Below are 24,113 nucleotides of genomic sequence, written 5' to 3'. Positions count from 1 at the left end.
TCTGTGTTTTAAATGATACTGTCTTAAAATGTATCACTTCCTTGTTCCCAGGAACAGTGAAATTTTGTGATTTTGATTTTAAATATTGCACTGTAGCTTATTCATCTTGAGTTATACTAATTTTTTATGATTTTGAATTCCTAATATTATGTAATTTACAGTAGAACAACAATTCCTCCTAGAAGTGTGATGTGGTGAAAGAAAATGTCAGCAATTAAACAAAAATCATAAATTTTTTTAATTTACGAAACTGTAAGCAGCCGTGTTGGCATTTGAAATAAGTCTTTTCACTTAACGTGCAGCTGAAAAGTTGATCAGGGCTCTAACTAACTTTACAACTTGTAGCAGTGGTGCTACCAACTTTCAGAGTTGCCACAGTATTTTTTTAATCCCTATAGCGTCAATAACAGTTACCCCATGTTCTATACAGATGACAGGATTCAGCGGGACACAAAAAAAAACATCCTCTAAAACTCTGTGCTGCAATAGAGTCTACATCACAAAGAGTCTTAAAATGTAGTATAATAATAAGGGTGGTCCCCAGGGTTGAAATGTCCTTGCAAATGTTGGATCAAACTCACATTATATTAATTAATGCAACGTTAGGCCTCTGTCTAGATGGTGTGGGTCTTGACTGTGCTGTGTTTTCTGTTATTTGATTAGCTAAACTAAACTTGCTTGTGATGTGGCAACAGTTAATTGTGTTTGCTTCAGCAATTAACTAACATTAGCGACATCAATAATCTCCACCACTTCAGCACCGCTGCTGGAAAAAATCCCAGCGGAAACACTGAAGTCTGCAATGAATAGACTATAATGTAAAAAAAAAGAAAATAAAGAATTATCTCATGTTTAAATAACATGATCTCTCCTGAGCACTGTGGGATGCTTTTTCACCTGCATCAGCACCCCCGTCTCCACTTACCAAAAAGGCTCTGGACCCGTTCCAGACCTAATAACTGACTCATGTATTCCCCAGACAGGGGTCACGGGTATTCTGACACTTTGATAGGCTCTGATCTTTAAAGATGCTCCCTCGGTTGCACGTTTGCTTGGATTTGCTCCAAGCTTAATTCACAGCCTTTGCACACCAGTGTCAGGGGGTCTTTGATCAGTCTGACACTTTGCCAGGTTCTAAATGTTAATCATGCTTCTTTGGTTGAATGCTAGGAATACTCCTGAGGTGAATGTATGACCCCTGCACACCCATGTCTACGATAAAATCTCAGTTAAAATCTCTGTATCTTTTCCTATTTGGACATTTGGGCACAATACCAAACTCTTAAACCTAACCTTATCCTTAAAGAGGACATTTCATTCTAAGCTTTCCAAATTTTAACTCTCGCTCAGACCTTTGGGCATGTTCCAAATTCAACATCCAAATACCCACCCTAATCTTTAGAGAGGGCACTTGAAAGTATTCCAATCCTGAACTTCCTCCTTTCAAGGACCCTTGGATATTTTCCAAACCAAAACAGACGGTGTGATCCCTCAGTGGGCAGTGCAAGGCACGACTCTGGGCCTCATTCCAAACCAGGGTCCCTACTTGTAGGTATTAAACAGATTTCTGGAAGAATGAATGGACCTGACCTTGGTTTGCTGATGCTGGTAAGGTAGAGGGAGATGGGAAAGAGGAGAGGAAGTGAGACATGCATGGGTGGCAGAGATGAATGTGAAAAAGACACCAGGGAGAGGTAATATGTGTAAGAGAGAGAGAAGAAGGGAGACAACAGAGCTTGAGGAGTTCAGCTGCATTGTTAATCTGACTTTCATGAGTTTAAGATATGGTTTCTATTTAACAAGGTGAAAAATGCATTAGAATCAGGAAAGACCGGCTGAATTCAGAGAGGTCACATGACCACCGAAGATAGGATTATAGCAGGTCAAAAAGAAAGGTTAACACTTTATTTGCATTAAATGTATGAGCAACTTGTGAGATGATTAAATTTTAAATATTTTTTGTAATCTTGACAATGTCACAACTGGAGAAACGCTGGACGAAGCTGCATCATAGGAGCTGTACTGGTACCCCGTGAACATGCCGTTTGGCTTCAAAATCAAGCATTTTATATCAATCTAGCTGCCTCCCAGAGTACCTCTTCATCAGTTTGCAATTTGGGTTATCCCTCCATGGCAGCCATTGAAAAGGATTCAAGCTTTTCTACCAGTCTAGCGCTAGATGAGCTTGCTGATTTGCACACCTTCAACCACAGAGAGGGGAATGAATCAGTGAAATCACCTGCTACAGTTGTTAGCTGGAATAAAAAATTGTGGACTGTTTGTCCTTCGTGGCATGATTGCCTGTCCCTAAAGTTATTTACTCTCAACATGAACTGCAAGTGGCAATATGCAGCACAAAGACAGCTTTGTTAGGACCAGCTCTGAATGTTTTTCAATCAAATGTCTTTCAAAGAAGAAAAACCTTCAGAAAGTAGACCATATTGATCTCGCTTCAGTGTCTTCAATCAGTCTTCTGTGGTGTACTAACCATGTTTCTATTTACCACAACAACAATTCACCAGAAACAAAGATTCTCTCTGATTAAGTTAATCTTAAATAGCCACCGTCACTGCTAAGAATCACAGCATCGGTTAAAAAAAAGAAAAACAAACATATGGGATGCATGGTGGTTTTTTTGTCTTTATATAAATGAATAAATTAAAAATTAATAAATATTAGCATTCACAGTAGTTGCATCTCTGAACCTTTTTTTTTCAATCTTTTTCCTCTGTGCCAACTTGTGATGAGATGTCTACAATTTTTTACTGAATAAAACAAAATTAGAGGAGAGTTTGGGAAAACAAATGGAATTTTGTCCAGCAGATTTTTTTTTTCTTCATTAATATCCTGTTTATCATCACGCAAACACTCAGATTTAGATTTTCACTCCTTCCTAGGCTCCAGATGTCCGTTAGGTAAACCACTGCTTTTAACTGGCTGATTAATATGACTGATACATAATATTGTGATACAATCTCGATATTCTGAAATTTCCTCTAAATTACTGTAGACTACTAAAATACTAAACTGACAAATATAGTATGTTACAAAAAAGTTATATAAAGTACTGTTTTAATAAAGTTAAATAAATGACTACTTTAAAAAGTGAATTTAAGTCATTTTATAAAATAATGTAGTGTTACTATAAAGTTAAAGAATGTTATAATAAAGTCAAATAAAGTACTGTCATTATAGTCAAAAAAGTACTGTTATAATTAAGTCAAATTAAGTTATTGTAGTCATATAAAGTATTGATCTAATAAAGTGCTGTTATATGAATTACTGTTATAAAAGTGACAGAGTACTGTTGAGTTAAATAGAATGCTATTATAGTAAAGTCAAACAAAGTACTGTTAGAATAGTGAAATAAATGTGCTGTTATAATACAGTTAAAAAAGTACTGTTAAAATGAAGTCATGCTTTTATTCTGAAGCATCCAGCTCATCTTGGGCTGTGAACTTGAAGTTTGAGACAACAGTTAGGTGTTAGAAAGTTAAACTGCCACAGCGGCACTGTTAAACTTGAGGATTTATTCACTGTAAGTGGGAAACAAACTTACAGCTGCACAGGTCATATATTAATATTTGCAAGTCGCACTGTTGCTCCATGGTCTCAAAATGCAACTAAATAGTAGCGGTTTGGAGTCATGCTGATACAAAAGCACAGGTGTCATCTGCTCGCTATCAATCAGTCTGGATGGGCGAGAAATTGTGTCTGATGTTTCTGACGTTGATGCTTCATTTTTTCTTTTTACCTGTGAGGTGTAGAGAGCCATATGAGGGAGAAAGAGAACTGAATCTCCAAAACAGTCTCATTCTAATGGCTTAGAAAGTGATGTGACAGTTTATGTTAGCGTTATAGTCATTCTATATGTCTCTTGTCGAATAAGCTGCAATACTTTGATCATAATGGATACATTACCCATCGCTACCAAGTACAAGTACATTTGTAGTATATATATGAGATAAATGTGTTTCATGTGTCATGCGGATGTGTATACAGTAGATGTGTTCCAGTTGCAGAAACGTAGTACCCTACGTCACACTTTACCAGTCTGTTAAAATTAGCACAAATTTTACCTGATGGGAAACAGAGCTGAAAATGAATAAATAACAGACTGAAACTCAGAAGCAATCTCACACACACAATGTAGGAGTAAGACTGCTGTAGTGATGGCTTGTCTGTATGTAACACACAGAGAAAAGACTCCCACACTGTTATAACACCTGACTGTAGAGCGTATTGTTGCTGCAAAAGAAATATGCTCCGAGACAGATTTAAAAAAAAACCCCAAAAACCTTAGTAAATTAGTTTCAGTTGCAGGTACGTCTATCGCTGTATCCAGGAATGAAATTAGAGGTGGAGGTGCGAAAGTGATGAAAAGAGAAATAAGGGAAATCGGAAGAAAAGAGGTATGAGCACCAAAACACGAAAAGCAGACCTCGCGATTGTAGAGATGGAGTGTAGATTTCAGGCTTTAAGCTGCTTTTTTTTGTCAGTGTGTGTTGAAAAGCAGCAGACGCAAAGCAGCTGAGACATTAATTCTATTGTGTGTCTGGCTTTTAACTGTCTGGCAATGTAATTATGCTGAGAGAAGTATGAGAAAGACAGTGAGAGAGGGATGAGACATGAGAGAGAGAACAGGAAGGACAGAGAGACGCACATGCACGGTACCAAACTCCAGGAACAGCAGACATCAATATGTTTGACATCAAGACGATTAATCCATCATAATATTTCAAGGATTTCGAGTCTCTAAAATGCAGTGCCATGACAACTTTACTGTTGGACGTTTGACATTTGAGCAGGAAACAAAACTGTTCATAAAACCTTCCTTCAAACATCTGCCCCTTTGGTAATTTACATAGGCAGAAGAAAATTGCTTTGATTTATCTTATTTAAGTTTCTCAATAATTTTAGTTGGCTGACATCACAGTGCTAAATCTTTCATGTTATAACTCAATTTCCAGAAAATATTGCAAGATTGACACTCCGAACGCACTTGTGAAGGTGCATGTATATTGAAAAATAAATACATTTCTTTACTAGCCCCTTTTACACTGCCTCCTCAAGGAATAGTTTGTGTTTAGCATATGTACTGTCTTGCCAGGAGTTAGTTAAGAAGATTGATACCAACGTGTTATCCGTCCGCCATTTAAACCACCACCACCACCTCTCTCATTTTCCACATTTCGTTCTTTGTCCCTTCTCCAAACAACCCCACATAATCATCCAAAAGCTGGATGCTCCATTAAATTCATAATACAGCTTTACACCCAGATATCCATGAATCACTGAATGCAAATCAAACCAAGAGGGCTTCATTTTTCTCTCTTCAAGTCTGCAAAACACTGGCGAAACACAACCTAATTTCTATTAATGCTAATAGTCACTGTGTGAGATAAGATGAAACTTTAATGATCTAAAATTGGGCAAACGGGAAAAAATGGGTCACTGCAACAGCAAGAAGTGACACAGTTCAGCAAATAAAATGGAAGTTAAATAGGAATTGAGTTATAGGGGTTAGATAAACACATTAAACTGACATTTTTGACACTGCTTCTAAAGTTACATTTTATATACTTTGGACCAGACTGAAATATCTTGACAAATGTTGGATAGATTGCCACAAACTTTTAAACAAACTATCAAAGCCCCCAAAGGATGAATTCAAATAACTTTGAGGATACTTTAATTTTCTTTCATCTAGCGCCATCAACAGGCCAATATGTACTTTTTCCCCTTTATGTTCAAATACCCTTCAGCTTCACTTGTTTGCATTTAGTGCTAATTGAGAAATGTAAGGATGTTAACATGCTATAGTTGGTAAACATGGCAAACATTCTACCTGCTAGAAATCAGCATGTAAGCACTGTCATTGGGTGTCATTCACCAATATCTTTCTTTTTTTTTTCTTTGATTTATTCTTAAAAAAATGTCCTAAGACATGAGTCTATGTAAGATTTAAGATCTTAAACTGCAGAATTGTTCACACCTGTGCTCTTATTATGATGAATCCTATTGTCCTCATAAGTTTGAAGTGTGTGCCAATTGATCCTAATCGGCATTGGTAAACGCCCCACAAATCCCCATAAAAGGTCATGACTGACAGCAGTGTGCACATACAGAAATTAAAGAAGAGTAAAAAAATTATTCAAGAATGCCCAACTAAAAGTCTGAAGAGGGTGTAGGACCAGACATCAATACATACCTGCAAAGGGTATGCTTTGTGTTTGACTGATGACATGGATGAGCATCACAGTGTTCTCCAAGGTGTGCTTGTGTGTTTTTGAGAGGAAAACAAAGAGGGAGAGAGAGAGTGAAGGTGGACTATTTCACGCAATGTTTCTATTACTTACGCTGAACACTGCTTTGTCACTTTTTGTCCAGCCTGTGAATAACCTGTGATATTTTCTGGCTTGATCAATCACAAATTATGAGATGGCAAGGTTCCCATCAACATAACTGATGTGCATTGATGTTTAAGTGTAGTGATTACATTAACAGATCATAATTGTTTTTGTAGAGTAATATATAATAAATAAGCTTTAGGAATTACAAAACTGTTATTGTAATTCAATCCTATTATATTTTACAGCTGTACAATTACAGAAAACACAGTACCAATTATTTTGCACAAACGTGTGTGTACGTGTGCTCTTGAATGTGCGTAGATTATGTTCTTACTAATAATGTAATAAATGGTTAGTGTCAAAATCTTCATGAAAACTGCAAAGGGTGTTATAAGACAATATTTCCTTGCAGTTTTATCAGAGGTTGGCGAATGAGGCCCATTGTGGGTATGTAAGCATACTGATGCTCAAAGCAGCACTGTATCTAAGTACAGTCACGCAGAGCCGCCAGCAGCTGACACTGATTCCACTCTGTTTTGGCTTTTCATAATTATGTTAGCTTGATCTGAAATACATTCTGTCATAGTTTTTATTCGCTGTGATCACTACATTCCTACTAACGTCACATCATTTCCATGGCGATGTCTTCAGTCAAAAGGAGTTTATTGTCCAGATTTTTGCTGACATATTTAACACTGAAACATAATAGATGCAAATACTGAAGGGATTATGCTTAATCATGAGGCAGTTTTTAACATTTAATATATTTCAGAATAATCTTTCCCCAGACTAATTTTGCCATGCAAAGTCCTGACTGCTCTAGCACACACACGCACGCACGCACACGCACACACACACACACGCGTTTTTCTGACTGTTAGCAGCAGGAACAGGTGTGAAGCAATTAATTTTAACACTTGCTACTAACCCCTGAATCCTATTTTTCTTTTGGGGACTTTTAGAGCCAGAAAGCACCGTAAGCAAACCTCAGCCCCGCACACACAAATACACAAACTGTGTTAATAGTTCCTCTGTTCTGCTCTCCTCTGCTCGGGTCTCATCTATTTTAATGCCGTCAGAATGCTGATTGGACAGGACGAATACTCAGACAGGGTGAAAGGAACACTGGCTAGCAATTTGTCACCTTCTCAACACCTTATTTTATGAGTTGAAAGAGATGATGTGGAGACGGAGCCAGAGTTTGACTGAAATCCAGGGATAGATAGTCAGATGACAAAGGAAAGAAGTGCTACCTTTTTTCCCCAAGTAAAAACTGAAACTACTGTCTCATTAACTCTTGGAAAGTTAATCTGTTGCTTCTTGTGGTGAATAAGTTAGATTGCTCTGGACAAGTTGCAATAAAGATGAAAAGGAAAGCTGTGAGCTCACACTGAGGAAAAAGTGACGTAGAGAGAGAGAAGATTGCAGAGGTCTGTCTTTGTCACCTTGTTGAAGCTATACCTTGAAAGTGTGTGTGTGTGAGAGAGAGAGAGATGAGAGCAATTACATGAAATAAGAAAGGAAAGAAGTAGGGAAGGAAAGAAAAAGCTACCTGTACTGTGATTTTGGCACCTTTGCTGAAAAAAAAAACCACTATAGAAAGACTGTGTATAAAATGGTGTTGAATCAGTGCAAGGTCAGAAGGTCACAGCTAAGACAAATATGGATGCATAACAATTTGGCAGAATCTCTCCAAGTGAAACTGTGAGGTAGGAAATTGCATTGATAATTCTCTTCTGAGTCATTTCCTGGTATCGCTCCCTCTCAAACAGACTCACATTCACTCACCCACTTGCAAATATATTTCTCTTTATTCCAGAAGAGAAGCTTTGTAAATGAGGTGAAGTGTTTTACCACTTGTATACATTCACAGGCACACTCAATTCACACACACATTTAACTGGATTTGAGAGGACGTTCTCTTTTAATTAAAGGATGGTTTCGCTTCAAAGCCAGTCTGACGAATTGCAGGCATTTCAAAGCAGATGATCTCAACCTTTAGGCCTCCTCTTTTATTGCACGTGTCCTTGTGTTATTTCTGTGCATCTGTATTTAGGCTACAGATCCAGATCTGGGGGCAAGCGGTCAGGTCCATTATCGGCTCGTCAACCACCAGAAGCTGTTTTCCATCAACGCCACTGGAGCGATCAGAACTGCAATGCCACTGGACAGAGAGGTCAGAGGAAGTGATAATGTGTTTTCACATAAATGTCATAGACATTGAATGTAATAAAAGACAGAAAGTGGTATACAGTGGCAAAGATGAACGGAGGGTGTTTTTTTGTGTAGCCGTAATGTCGATGTTTGACTATGGTTCTCTGTTATCTAAAAGGTTAAAGGTCACTACTTTCTGATCGTCGAAGCCTGGGATGGTGCAGTGGACCCTCGGAGATCCAGATTGACGCTTTCAGTCACGGTTCTGGATGTAGACGACAACAGCCCAATTTTCATCCAACAAACTTACAATGTCAGCCTACCAGAGAACAGCCCCAAAGATACGGTCATATTACAGCTAAAGGTGAGTGAGATGATTGATGGATTGGTCCATTTGCAACTGATGTAATGTTCAAAGGGGACCTATTATGATTTTCCTGTTTTCAGTTATATACAGTATATAATGTTATAATTCTTATTCCTGCTGTAAAATCTTATAAATTGTGAGGTTTCAGTGTAGTATTGGCTTCAGCTTTATATCTCCATCAGCCGACTTTAACAACAATAGCTAACAACACAATAACTGACAAATAAAGCAGTGCAGAAAAGGCAAAATATTTTGTTACTTAACAGTCTACACAACATAATTTGTCCACCAGCGAGCATTAACAAGTTCATTAGTAATTAAAAAAATGCCTCACTCACTAAAAATGCCTGCCACCATTTAAAAAAACAACAACAATTGTTACAAACCTGGCTCATGGTTTGAACAAAAAGGGAGTCCATCCTGCTATTTTCTCAAAACAAATTTATGGTGCCCTTATCCCTCCAAGTCATGAATTCAATTACTAAGTGCAATTAGTAAGACCCATCATCATAATCACACTTTGAGTTATTTACCTCCATCTACTTTGATTTTTTTTGCATTCCAGAAAGCACTACAGACATCTTAAAAAGTCATGATTGTAATTTAACAACACTTGAAGACACACTGAGTTGTAGAGAAATGTAAAAACAAAAGCAAGAACAAGGCAACTTCACCGTCTTGCTACACAGTTATATACTTACAGTAGGAAAATAAGATGCAGGCTACCAGCTAGACTATAAAAGCCTCCTCCACAGGCGTTTCAGAAAGTCCAGCCCGAAACAGACCTAATGAAAATACAACACTATGTTTCCAGCCCCAACATATGTGGATTATTGTCCTTCTGGCAAATACAAAAAATTCAGCTTGCCGTAAATCCGCCAGGGATAATATTACTTTCTGGCCAATTCCCTAAGTCTCTCTTTCTCTGCAGGCAATAGACGCCGACCTTGGCTCCAACCTCACATATCGAATCAGAACTGAAGGCTTGAACCAGGACATCGTTCGGTTGTTCCACATCGACCCAGTGACAGGAGAGCTGTCGGTTCTTAAAGTTCTGGACTATGAGGCTCTGACTGACTCAGAGGCCACATACACATTCACAGTCGAGGCCATGGACACAGAGGGAAGCATGCCTCCTGGACTCGCCACTGTTACTGTTAGAATCATGGTGAGTGTGTGGGTGTTTGTTTTTACTGACAGTCAGGGGCCACACCAGTGTTTTTTTGTTTTCTTTTTGCATACATTAGCACATTTATTACATATGCACAAAATGCAATGGTATACTTATCACTTGCCAAGAGGCTCTGACAATTAAAACTTTAGAGTTAAAGTTAAAGCAACAACCTATAACTGCTAATTTCAGTCCCTTTTACACTGTGTTTACTTATTGTTTTGCATGTATGTCTCAATCTGACAACTGTGGGACTAATTTTAAAATCCACAGTACAATACATTGCCTGTGGTTAATCAGAAACACTATTCTCCTGTGGTGTCCTCACTTCATTTCGTTATTCCTCCACGACGGCAAAAGCTGTGGCTTGGAAAAACATGTTTTCAGGATGTTTGTCCATCCGTCCATCCCATTCTTATAAGCACGATATCTTAAGAACAGGAATTCCCTTGATTTTGAAACATTTGTCCACTTGGACTCGATGATGAATTGATGAGAATTTGGTGGTCAAAGGTCACTGTGACCTCATAAAACACATTTTCGGCCATAAGAATACTGAAGAATTCAAATGATTAATTACTTAAATTGTTTATAATTATTTCAATCAAATTTCCATTTTCCATTTCATATCCAAAAGGTCAACTTCACTGTGATATCATAGTGTTCTGCAAAACCACTTTTCTGGCTGTTATTCAACGCCATAACTCAGGAACAGATGGTTTCACGTTTGATCACTTACTGAATTGGTGACACTAATCTTTAAATTGTGAAGACTGTATAAATCCTCTGTGCTGTTGAGTTGAAGATGTGCGTCAAGCGTCTATGTTTTAGAATTTATAGCTTCTTTGCAGCATCCTCAATATTTGAAACACTGTCAGGTGTCATGGCTATACGTGAGTCTGGACAGACATGAATGTAAACTCTGACTTTAATTTGGATGAAAGATACAACTACTAGGTGGCTATTCTAGTCTCAAGAATTCTGGCTATTCTTGATTTTATTTTTATTTTGGATGAACATTTATTTCAATTTATTTTCATTTATTTTTCATTTTATATAGTATCAGTATTACTACAAATACATTCACACAAAACTGTGCCACTTAAAAGAAACAAGAAAACAAAACTCCACAAAAAAAATTTAAAAATGCAGTAAGTTCTAAACCCAACTCACAGCCTGGCTCTTCAAAAGGTTTTCTTTTTTAACATTAGCTGTTATAATTTACAATCAAATTTAGGACACATTTACCTTAGATGCTACAGAGGGTTGAAAAGAAGAAAAGATATTGATAAGGAGCGAGCTGTTCAACACAATAAGATAATATGAATCCCATTATGTTCTCACTCATGTATTAGGTCAAGTCAGCTTAAGTCTGAGCTTAAAGGTTTAATGTACTCAGTCCACTTGGTCTGAATCCAAAACGAAGCTATTTCTAGACTCTGAGGGTGAAAGATAACTTTTTCATTCAATTTATTTTATATATTACTCCTATCCATTCATCAATGGTTTGACTTCCCCACAAGACAAAAAATATATAAATTACAATAAACATTTGCGCAAAACTGTCTCAAAAACAAAGTAATTGAAGTGGTTCATATATTTTTTCTTCAATTTAGGTTTAAGTAAAATTTGTATTATATTTAATTTTGAGGGCATTTTTAAAAATAAAAGTTAAATCTAACCTTCCTTCAGCTTTAGGAAGCCCATGCACTATTTGTCATTATTATTCCACTCTTCAAATGAGATGTCACCCATGTGTACAGTATCACATCTAAAGGTAATGTAAACTCCAGATTTTCTGTCCTCATCTTTAATCCTACTGCTGTTTTCTAGTACTGCTGACACCTGCAGTGATGAAAGGAAAACAAAAACACACACAGGTGGTCTGTCTTGTGACTGCCCCATTTATACTACTCATGGATAAACGGATCTTCTTTCTAAATACAAGCCAAAACAAACCTTTAAAAAGACTCATATATTATCATCAGCATTAGGTTATGGGCTCAAGGGTTGTGTTACCTGCATTAGGTTTTTTTTTTCCTGTAAACAGCTGTCGCTTTTCCTCCTTTATGGAGGCCAGATGTTCAAGTGAATCTGCTGTGGTGAGTAATTTTTGGGACTGCAGAGAGAAAATGAAAGTAAGAATTAAGTTTAATTTAAAATCTGTGTGAAAGCAAAAAGCAAAATGCTTACGAAGTCAGTTTGCACATCATTCGTATTAAAAATGTGTAAAATTTCAGGCACTTAGTGGAAAAACAGAAACAGCTTGGTGTACTGTATGTTTACAATCATAACGCCATACTGTGTGTTTGTTTTTCCCTCTCTCCAGGACATGAATGACTTTGCTCCGGTATTCAGCCAGTCAGTGTACCGAGGCCTGGTTGCCCCTAATGCTGTCAAGGGAACCATCGTAACCACGGTGATGGCCAATGACTCTGACCCTGCGGTGAGCATTTCCAGCTGCTGCTGTTCAATCAAACTGTTTTTCACAGTCTGTTCCTCAAATTATGTATGGGAATGATGCAAGATAATGACGCTTGTCTCCAGAGTGTGTGTGTGTGTTTTGAATGTGTTTGCACTTCTTTCTCCAGTGGAGCCATTTTTAACCCCAGTGTAGCACTTAGTGATACCTCAATTGGGCTTTTAACTCGAAACATCTTTGTAATATTGGCTGGTTTATTCTGCTTGCTGTAAAATGAAGGTTAGCTCACTTTAGAGTTCCATTGTGAGCCATTAGATAGTCTGGTGCAGTAAACTCCAGGTTTAAAAGGTTGTAAAATGCTCATAGCAGGTTCTAAGTGCACTATGAATATAGCATGTGTGGATTTGCTGAGTCACACAGCCTTTTGTTTAGATGCAGATCTGAAATGCAGCAGCTGTGTGAATAATAGCTCTTGTCTTTGTCGAAAACAGGAAACAACCAACTGGTAAATTTTCAATTTTCCAGTGTAGGAATCACAGAGTAAATATATATTTTAAAAAGTACGTTCACTTTCTATTACTGCTCAAGAAGCCACAATCTTACTTCGCAGTCCCACATAACCGTGTGAAATCTTCTACACTGGCGGTGTTACCCATAAGGCTCTTTAACAGGCCCATGTTTCCTTTGACTAATGTGCTTGCAGTCTTCCTACATCAGCTGAATTGATTCAAACTTGAGGTTTGAGCATCAAACCAGACTCTCCTGGGTCAAAAAGTAACATCATACTGTCGAAGCTGTGTGCTGTAAAGGCTCCTAGTGCTCAAACAAGGTACTAAATAGCACCTTAACAGCCTTGGATATATATATAATATTTACATGCCAGTGTCACTTATACCCCTCAGACCCACAATTTACTTGAAGTACAAATCTTTATAAGAATTTGCCGCAGAGAGCTTTTGCTGACTCAATATGAGCTTTTATTAAATGATAGCACATTGGAACAGACACTTCTGCAGTACTGCAAGTGGCAGAAAAAGTATTCAGATCCCTAAATACAGCAGAAATACTATAGTCTAAACTACTGCTTTATAGGTAAAAATCCTGAATTGAAAGTGTTGCTTGTAAAAATCCAGAACTTGACAGATGTACTTGAACGATCAAAAGTAAAAGTACAATATTTACTTTTAAATGTAGTCGAGTGAAATTTAACCCTAACCCTAATTTATTGGAAATCCTCAAGTCAAGTGGAAGTACCTCAAAACATTACAGTTCTTGAGTAAATGTATTGAGTTACTTTTCACTACTGTAGTACTGCTCACATGTGCATCTGACAAACATTCTGGAAGCAATGGATGCATATTTTATGATCAGATTATGTATATCATATGGAATATACCCTTACTATTGTGTATAATAGAGTATTTAGTGTGTTTTCCCGCCAGATTTGGTCGTGGCTCGCAGAAAAAATGGACCAGATGCTGAAATTATTGCTGCAGACCTCAAGGCCACGGCATGTCCAGTGTGAATGGTCTGACTGCTCAACATGGGTGCCAAAAGCAAGCACCCCATGAAAAATTGCCATGCTTTGCAGCCGTTCTGTGTCCAATGTGAATACGGCGTTACACCTATTTTGCTCTCCACACAGACAGTTTTTCTGCAGGCAACCAAAGCTCCCTTAAACCACTCAGACTACAAACAGAAACCACAACCTTCCACAGCATACAAATATTTGTTTTTAGAGATTATAGCCACAGTTTGTATGTATGTATAATAACTTATTCATTGTTGAACCTACCAGATTTGTAGCCTTAATAAAGATAAAGCAATCAAGAAAAAAGTATAAAGAATAATACAGAAATAGAATTTTATGCAAACAGCACCGAATTAATTACAGCAAGTGACCAGCCCAGTTTGTCCCACAGACAAATGTTGAAAAACTGTGAGCTAGTTATCTGTAATACTATATTGCAGAAAAATAAATAAATAAAATAATCTAACTTTATGTATTTTCCTGACATTTTGAGCCAAATTAGTCATACTAACTGATGGTAGCTCATTATCAACAACACTTGAGAGGTAGGTGATCATTAGACTGCCCAGACTTGAAACTCATATATCCCAAGTGGTGTATATGTCTTAACTGCTTCATATATACTTGGGCTGGGACACTCTCTCTGACATTTTGGCCCAATCTAATTGCTTTGGATATTAAATACTGCAGCAGTCATTACACAGTCATTACCACACTATGCTTTTAATTTGATTCTACTTTGCAAAAAGTCTGTGAGCGTGGCAGTATACCAGGAAGCATGAAAGATATATTACATCCTAATGCCACATTCATCTCAATCCGTCATCTTAAGTGTACTCATTCTCTTCACAGGGTACCCCAGCAGGTCTAGTGCGCTATAAAGTGAACCAGGAGGCTTATCCATACTCTGCAAGTATATTTGATGTAGAGGAACAGACGGGAAAGGTGGTAACCAGAGTCAACCTCAACGAGGAACCCAACCTCAAGTTCAGTGTAAGTATGCACACACACAGTTCGACTTACGGGTCATCAGTGATCCATAATGTACACCATATTGTTTGCCACCGCTTTGGACACCCACAAGGGGTCACATGATGATTTAAGGGCTTGTGAATAGATTTCCTAAAGAAATAAATAAGTAAATAAATAAGTAAATAAGAAAAGACATGACAAATTCTGCTACACATGATGATGCTTATTTTTGTGACTTTTGTAAATTTTGATTTTTCAGCCACCAAAGTAGCATGGTTCTCGGGATGGCAAAATCTTTTGGAATTAAACAGTCTGCAAAGGGAAAATCAGAATCAGAAGTCGGTGGGGGTCCGTGGAGGTATACGGGTCCTGTGGGGATGGCAGATTGCCCTCAATCACCTTCTCTGCAGAGCAAATGATATGCTGCAGTCGGCCCTTGTCCTTGGCAGTGTCAGCAGCATTCCATTGTCTTTAGTGGGTTTAACTTCTTCAGCTACTGTAAAATAATACATACATACTTAAAGCATTAAAACTACAACTATGCAATGCAGACTTAAATCAATCAATGCAATCTTAAAATAAAAGAAAATATTTTCATTAAAAAAACACTACAAATTTTTTGTGAATCGACTGATTGATTAAACAAGCAATTGTTGATTTATTTAATAACAAAATATCATATTTTATGAGCTTTAATGTTTTTTTTTACGTAAAAAATATAAATTTGTTAAGTAACTAATAACTGAAGCTTTCAGATAAATGTAGTGAAGTAAAGTACAATAATTCCCTCTGAAATGTAGTGGAGTAAAAGTATAAAGTGGCAAGAAAAATAAGACAAGTAAAGTAAAGTACCTCAAATTGATACCTAAGCACAGTGGCTCAGTAGCATTTTTATATGGCACTGGATACATATGCAGCTTTTTTTCTTTTCTTTTTTTGCACCAGGAACATAACAAGATGGTATATTTATTTTGCACTTGGCATTATAAATATTATAAAACATGCACATCTGTGATGGAGTGAAACAGCAGTAAAATATTCTCCCACTATCATAATTTTAACTTCCATTGTACAGTAATGTATTCAGTGTATTAATTAAAGCCATCCTGCAGGGAGTCTATTGTATATCACAATGTAAATACCATATGCTGCATTACTTAACGGAATTCCTAATCAATCAAATTGATCTACTCAAACTGTAAACACTGGCACCGGGGCTGTAGTCCAATACAGAAATCATTACTGAAAAAGAATTATCTGATGTATCCCAGTTTTTTGGATTTTTGGATTAAGTGGGTGGAGGATTGGGCTGACATCTCATAGATTGAGTCATTAAAAATGAATTTGATCATCACTCTCACATTTTACTGCTTACATTTAGCATTTGTGTACATAAGGGTGTCTTTTCACGTAATACTTTTATAAATCCCCATCCACTTTTACAAAGTGTACAGTAGCTTTTAAGTTTAAAAATTGCTTTTTCTCAGCTGCACTTCTCAATGGGGCTTTGGGCAATGCTAATTTCATCTTTTCATTGGGCTTTAATTAACACAACAAGGATTCAGCGTCCTCTGAAGATGTCACTCAGGGGACTAATTCTACCTCATTTGCTCCCAATAACTCAAACAAAATGAATCAGTCCAACACTGTGTACAGTTTTGGGATTATAATTGAGATAAACACTGTCTAAGGTATCATTTTTACAAGGACAGATACACAGTTAGACAATCTCATTGATATGTAGCAAATGTCTGCCTAATTTCCTTGCATCACATTTAAATGGCACCACAGTGTTAGGTGTTTTAAAGAAAACATTTTCGTAGCAGCTTGGCATGCATAAGCAAATGTGCAAAGCTAGAGAGAGGTTTGCAATTAAAAGTAAAACCATTTACATCTTCAGTGCAGTTGAAAAAAGTCTTTTTGCCATTAAGCAAGGCCCTTAAAGAAATACTCTACTCCCAAAATTATTATTTGTATATCTCTCACTCACCTTGTGTTACCTTGAAGTCTTGCATGCTTCCACAGGGAGTAAAGAATCCAAAAACTGAGAACAGTTTTGATTAATTATAATAAATGAGGACTACTTTTTAACAACAGCAAAACTATTTTAAAAAAATGTACGTACTGGCACGCATTTTGTACAGTATAATCAAAGTTCCATTTATTTCATCATATGTTCAGTACTTTGGAAGCACATGCATTTAGGCTAAAACCTTACTATGAAAACACTTACGCAAAAACTATTATCCACGATTAACTACTATCTATTGCAAAGATGAGCAGCGCACACATTTGAACTCTTTTCGTGCATTTCGTCACAACTTTGCCTCCCACATTCTTCATTGGCCCAGAAGTGACAGGCATGGATGAGTGACAGCAGAACTCCTGTCTCATGAACGAGCTCCCATGGTTGCCCAGGCGCACTACTCAAACACTGAAGTTTTTTAAATACCAAGGTTTTATGAAAAATGCATGTTTTCTGGAAGTATTGAGCATATGACTGGAAAAATGAGATTTGATTGTAATGCAAATGTTGTGTTAGAGTTTGTAAAAGGATGTTGTAATTTAAATTTACTGTTAAAAGTGGACCCCGTTTACTGAAGTTCACTGAGAAGTTTCACAGTTTTTGATTCTTTGTTCACTGTTAAGGCATGTGACATAAACAAAGATTTCCTCACAAATAGAATGTAACACAGGGTGAGTAACTGACACAGAAATGGTCATTTTGGGGTGAAGTATTCCTCTAGCTACCACATGTTTCAGCAAAGTTCGGAAGTTTCCAGCAGTTTAAGTGTTATCAAAGCATTAAGTAGAGCCCGAGTCTATGAATATAATGAAGGCCAATGCAGTATCAGTAGCAATTTCCTGGCTAAATAAGATGGAGAAAAGACATTTTTTCAGTGTCTTGATATTTAGGTTTGGCCCTCATTAGGAATCCTTTGGGTCTGGTTAGAAGTGGTTACCCCCCAATTAAACAAAGAAAAAAGGCTAAGCAGGAAAAAATAAGCACACCGGTGGGATACGCACTCATCCTGCTCCCCATTTCCCATGCAAATAATGTGCTTTTAGAATGCAGGCAGAAAAAATGCAGACATTTATTTTGGTTTATTATCAGCCTGTCATGCATTAGCTGCATCAATTTATTTTGCTGTCTTCACCGTCAGCAGACTGTAAAATGCTATGAATTGATATCACTACAATGTTAGCGGGCTTAAACTGAGAGCAGTGGCAGCAATAAACAATCACGTTTCAAGCAAGCATTTGGATATTTACTGCATATGGTGACTCTGTCTTTACTTATGTGTGTTGGATTGACAGCTGGTGGTGGTGGCCTATGATGATGGTGAGCCAGTAAAGGAGAATACAACTCTCGTAGAGATCACAGTCCTGCAGCCCTCTGTCATTCCCGTGTTCACTCAAGAAGAATACAGGTAAGCACAACACACACACACATGCACACACACAGAACACACTGTTTTTTTTAGTTATAATCCTTACAATTTCAGTTCTGGTTGATGTGGCAACACCTGCTGTGACTGGTGATAACATTAAAAACTTCATAGTAATACAAGTACCAGAGGCCTGTTCGAAATGACACATTTATGGATCCCTGGAGACAGAAAATGTAGTTTGTGCAGCTTCTTTGTCAGAAGTACAACAGAAGAATATAAGCAAGTTGTAAATCTAAAAATGTGATGTCGTCTTTATACATTGCTATTGCTCTACTTTCACCATCACAAATGTGTTCACTCTTCAAAATACCTAGGACCGACATTTCCACTCTTACGGTTTACGTCATTACATGAAGTGTACTCATGCGAACAAAGTGCATGCAACATGCACATGTGCTGGCTTTAATCCAGATTTTGTCTAGAATGTGTGTGTGTTGTGTCCTGTGAATCCCGTACACATGCGTGTGCCATTTGAATTCAGTGCAGGAATGGCATACTCCATCACTGACAACCCAAACTACTTTACAGAGATAACTACTAAGGAAAATGCTTTTAATATCTGTGGGAAAAGCCATAAGCCATTGTGTGCATGACGCAAACCTTAAAGGGATACTTTGCTGATTTCTCTGCGGAGACAAATTGTATAGAAGTGGCCCAAGAGACAGACACACCTCTCTCTCTCTCTCTCTAAATGTTTTTATAAACACATTTTAGTGCTGTGTTTAGCGGTAATAGCACAAGTTTGTGAACAGGAAGTCAGCGCAGTACTGCTTCCTGCACAGTGAAAACTGAGATCAAACAGTAAAACTAATCAGCTCTGATCAAATATAAACCACGACTCTGTTACTGAGTTGCCTGTTTCTCACCTCAAATATTTTCAGGAAAACATTTAGCTTACCTATTGACTGTAATAAGAGATCGTCTCTTGCCAGTTGGCCTCCATTGTTTCACATGTACAAGTTTGCACCAGTGGAAGCATTTCCTGGTCTGGTGCAGTGCAGTGCATTCTGGTAGTTGTAGGTTTTCTACCTCTTGAGCAAAAGCATCCTTTTTCTCTGTTTTCTCTGGTGATGTAGCATCAATTTAAAAAGCATTTGTGTCTGTGCATAGACAGCCCAGTTTGATTAGTATATCATCTTTCCAATAGTAAAATTCTGTAATAATTTTGACTTCAGTGCAGAGTTGTTGCCAACCCTGCCAGTGAGAGAGACGCTCATTGTTAATTAACCTTCAATTGCCAAAATCACAATAATTATGACACACATTAGAACATGACTGATGTCATTTAGATTTACAACATCTACTTTTATATTTGCTACTAGTGCACCCATGTAAGCACAGTAAAGGAGGAGATCTTGCCATGAGGCTTTCGTACAGCTTTGCTCTGTGTTTAACACACTGTAAAGTGACACAAAGCTTATAACTGCTTTCTGTTAGAGCATCATAGATGGACATGGTGTTTTCTCTAACAAAATGAATAGATACCTGCATGGATGTTGATCGTGTTGCTGCTGAAACCTGCTGAATGTAAAGGTTTTGAAAAGCTGTAAATTACTAATACAACAGCAATAAAACTTAGGGCTGATATCACACGCTCCATCAGAGTTTATACTCGCTGTCTGAATGTGGGAATGCAGCCATTTAGTTGTTCCAAGAGTTTAGTTGTTGCAATCCAATGGAGAGAGGGACATTCATCTCAATTTCACACACACCACCAAAAAAAAAGCATCTGAAACTTTGGATGGTACCCAGTTGCTCTTCCAACTAAGACAGAGGATTTGTTTCTCATCTGGCAAATTCATAAAAGGCATTAATATTGGTATAATTAAAATATGGGATAGAAGATTTAATATGCAAAGAACAGAATCTATTATTATTAACTTTCTCTGATGGATTAAAGCAAAGAGCACTTAATATGGTTCCACCACATTTATAGACACAACCATGAATAATCACACTACAGGGCAGTGGATAATTTTTCTGATAGCTGTTTTCTCGGATCTGATGCTGTACAGCGCCTGCACACATACACACATATATACGCACACACACACACACAAACACAAACACACTATAAAACTGAAGGTGCTGAGTCTGAGCAGCATGATGTTTACTTGCCTTACTTGATTTTGATTACAAATCAAAGTATTAACGAGATTCTAGAGGAGAATAAAAATGAAATGTATGAACTTCTACAAATTAATTTTGATACTAGAAATCCCAGAATTCAATTCAAAGCATAATGTGAAGCATCACTTTAAAGGGGCAGCAGCATGCCATTCCCAGTCTGCTGGAAAATCAGTAAAAGAAACGAGTAAAAGGGCACAATGGGCAGTCACTCCCTCTATGTCCACCGTTGATCTGCCTATGACATATTATTATGTATCTTTTTCTAGCTGAGTCCTGTCCTATTGTGCTGTGATTGGCTAACACTTGAATTACCCACAACCTCATTTTTTTAAAGATTCAGTGTGTAGGATTTGGGGGCATCCATTTTCAGAAAGCTCACCAATCACAACACAGTGGGTGGGACCTGCAAAAAAAGCAGTAGGATCCATAATCGCCATTGTATGCATGTTTTTTTTTTTTTTTTTTTTTTTTATAAAGACCTTTGTAAGATTTTTTTTGACAGGATAGCTTTTAGAGTTAAAGGGTGACAGAGAGAGGGCTGCAGGTTGGAATCAAACCCACAGCAGCTGCAGCAAGGACATAGGCTGTTGTACATGGTGCGCCAGCTCTGCCAGTGAGTTCCTTTGTGTGCTTTAGTGTGGGTCTTCACCAATACAAAGCCGGCACACCCCTGCAGTGTGCCAAAGTAAGTCGAGTCTGTATACCGTTTGAACATGTTTGTAGTAGATAGATACACTGGATCTGCTGGGGAGTGGGGCATTTTGTCAACTGGTAGTTGATAGGGATGCGCGATAATATTCACATATTCACATGTTATCGATATCAGCAGATATTAGCTTGAAAATTAAATACTGGAATCATCCAACATGGAACTGACTACACTGCATTTAAAAAGCTTTCTGTCCCTCACCACAATGTGTTAAGCAGAGCACCGGCACACTGAAATAAGCGTGAACCATGCATTTGAACATCTCAAAAATGGCAAACCATGCCCTCAGCAGAGGAAAGCATACTGACAGTTGTGAAACAATAATACATTAAATGTCTGAAGCTAACGGAATTAAGAGATAGCGTCTAATAATGTTTTTTTTTTTCTTTTAAATACAAAAACAAAGCCAAATAAATGTTTTTATTAATTCTCTAGCTGCAAAGATGTCTATGTGCAGAAGCTATAAAACAACAACTAGTGTAGTATGTGAAGTATTTCATATTTTTGTAAAGACAACACAAACACACATTCACTTTAATTCAGTATATGTAAAGGTCACACACTACCAGTTCAACCATTAGCACTACAATATACACTTAAGTCATCATTGTCCTGCCTCTATGAGTTCATTAAGTCACCTCAGGTTTCCTCCTTTCTGACTGGCTGAGTAGACAGAGGGTAAGAGTGGGGTCAGATGTGCAATTGGCCCATAATCCACAGCTACTACCTCTGTTTAACGTGATCTGTCAGTCTTTCTGTCGTATCTCATCTCTCATTAAACATATAAACCTTTTTATTATGCACCTTTCTTCCCATTCCGTTCTGTCCTGTTGCTGCCATTCTCTATCTTGTTTTTGTTTTTTTGTTTGTTTTTTTTTTCAAAATTACAGTTACTTCTAATTTCCTGTCTTCATACTTTTTTTTCCTGACATCCTGTTTTTCTTAGCCCCTCTATATGTCTGTTTGAAATGACTTTCCTTCCATTTGCTTGCTTGTTATGTCATCTGCCAGGCGCAGTATTGAGACATCAGACTGAGGTAAAAATTGCAGGAGCGGATGCTTTTAAACATCTTATTTCCCATATGTTTCAAAATAACTGAACGACTCAAGGTTGGACCCTGTTTCTGCTCAACCAAAGTGAGCTTTTTAAGGATAGCTTTGTCATTCTTTTTGTCTCTCTTGCAGAATCTGTTTCCTTGTGTTAAAGTATTTTACTATGATGCAACGTACTTTCACATAGTTGACATGCCACCTGTCATGCAAGAATCACATCGCTTTGACTCTGGTTTCATAGAAGAAATGTATCTGTATTTACTTTTCAGTTGCTCTAGCTTTTTTTACTCAAACACCTGGGCACTATAAGCTCTGAGCTAATGAGCCTGTTTGGGAGTAATTGTGACTTCAGTGCCAATACAGACATATTTTCTCACCATTACAGACAAAATCTCAAGATGTCAAGGTTTGTCTTTTACACAGAGCACAGTAAAGCTCCTCTCTATTTTTAGGAAAAGGGTTAGAGGCAAGAGAGGGAGATGTCAGCCAGCCATATAATACTGCATTTATGAATATGTAACATAGCTTCTAGCTAAAAGTGTGTGTGTGTGTCTGTCTATGCGAGTGTGCACTTTTTGAATCTTGTGTGTAGTTGGGGTTTTTTTTTGTTTGTTTGTATTTGTTAATGAACACATTTTTATATTTGTGCACTGTGGATGTCCCTTTCTGTGGGTATTTGTCTTTTGTATGTGTGTTTTGCACGTCTCTCTGGGTGCCTCATATTGTACAGTTTTTGTGCCTGTGTTTTAGTGTGCGCATATGAGATAGTGTTTTTTTTTTGTTTTTCTAATTCCATGTTGTGTTCGCGTAGAGTACATTGCACCAGCTTTGAATTAATTATCCCAGTTTTATTGAATAAAAGCTAACCATTGTACCAATGTGGTTTTAGGAGCTTACTAATACTGCTTAATGATTTCGTATCATTTCAACAGAGCACTGTAGCCATGGGCAAGGCTGAATTTGTAATATAAATTTCTATCATGAAAAACAGTGACGGAAATAAGGGATCTGTTCAAAGCAGCTTTTTTAGTTTAGTGTACATTTACGGTACATCACTACATTAAGTTATACAAAATTACTTTTTAAGTCCAAAATTAGTAATCTACACATGCCTAAACCCTGAAAAGCATTTTGTATGTGGCATTATTGATAAAGAGTCTGTTAGATTAAAGTGGCCATATGGTCAGTTTGAAATTCTCTAACTTTCATGTCCCTCTGAAGAAATTTCAAGAAAAGACAGTGAGCCAGACAGCAATGCAGGTTTGTGCATTCTATTTGTGTTCTATTTAAAATAAAAATCCCTTTTACACATATTCAGTTAAGACCAGTGTTTCTTAAATAAGGGTACTGAGGAAATTTTTTTAACTGTAAATTAAAAATTGCAGTAATGCATAATTCCTAAAATTACACTATTAAAACTTTCAAAAACATGTAAATGAAAGTTTAAAAACCATTTTATATTCAGTATTCTCTTTTCAAGGTGATCTTTAACTGCTGTAAACTGTCAAGTGCCACGATAACATAAACTGTATGTGAAGGTGGACAACATGACAGCTCCCCAAAGTGAAGCCAAAAACATCTCGATTGCCTCCTGGTGACTGGTTGCAGTAAAGGCCATAAAGCCCATCCCCTCCATTTTAGTGAATGGGACATGGGCCAAACTGAAAACTTAAAATACACGTCAAATAAGATTTTCCCAAAGATTGTTTCTGTCATTTAAGGAAGTTCATATCACCCTGATGTTTGGTGAAGTGATCGTTTTTCAGATTAGTTTGGTTTTAACAAGTATTTCAATCTAC

General features: G+C 37.3%; 1 protein-coding gene across 2 annotated transcripts in view; it reads left to right on the top strand.

Moving 5' to 3' along the window:
- LOC121959055 (protocadherin-15-like) overlaps positions 1-24,113 on the top strand; it is a 398,851-nt gene that overhangs the window by 279,278 nt on the left and 95,460 nt on the right. For both annotated transcript variants that reach the window (XM_088069675.1, XM_088069674.1), the window contains exons 21-26: positions 8,410-8,529; positions 8,686-8,871; positions 9,806-10,042; positions 12,375-12,491; positions 14,851-14,991; positions 18,289-18,401. In XM_088069675.1, the coding sequence (XP_087925801.1) occupies positions 8,410-8,529; positions 8,686-8,871; positions 9,806-10,042; positions 12,375-12,491; positions 14,851-14,991; positions 18,289-18,401 (914 nt within the window). The remainder of the gene's footprint in view (positions 1-8,409; positions 8,530-8,685; positions 8,872-9,805; positions 10,043-12,374; positions 12,492-14,850; positions 14,992-18,288; positions 18,402-24,113) is intronic.

Source organism: Plectropomus leopardus, chromosome 19, assembly GCF_026936395.1.
Source record: "Plectropomus leopardus strain MGB_pleo_1.0 chromosome 19, ASM2693639v1, whole genome shotgun sequence".
NCBI classification, from domain to species: domain Eukaryota; kingdom Metazoa; phylum Chordata; class Actinopteri; order Perciformes; family Serranidae; genus Plectropomus; species Plectropomus leopardus.
Note: the sequence above shows the minus strand (reverse complement) of the source record. Positions and strands in the feature narration are given on the sequence as shown.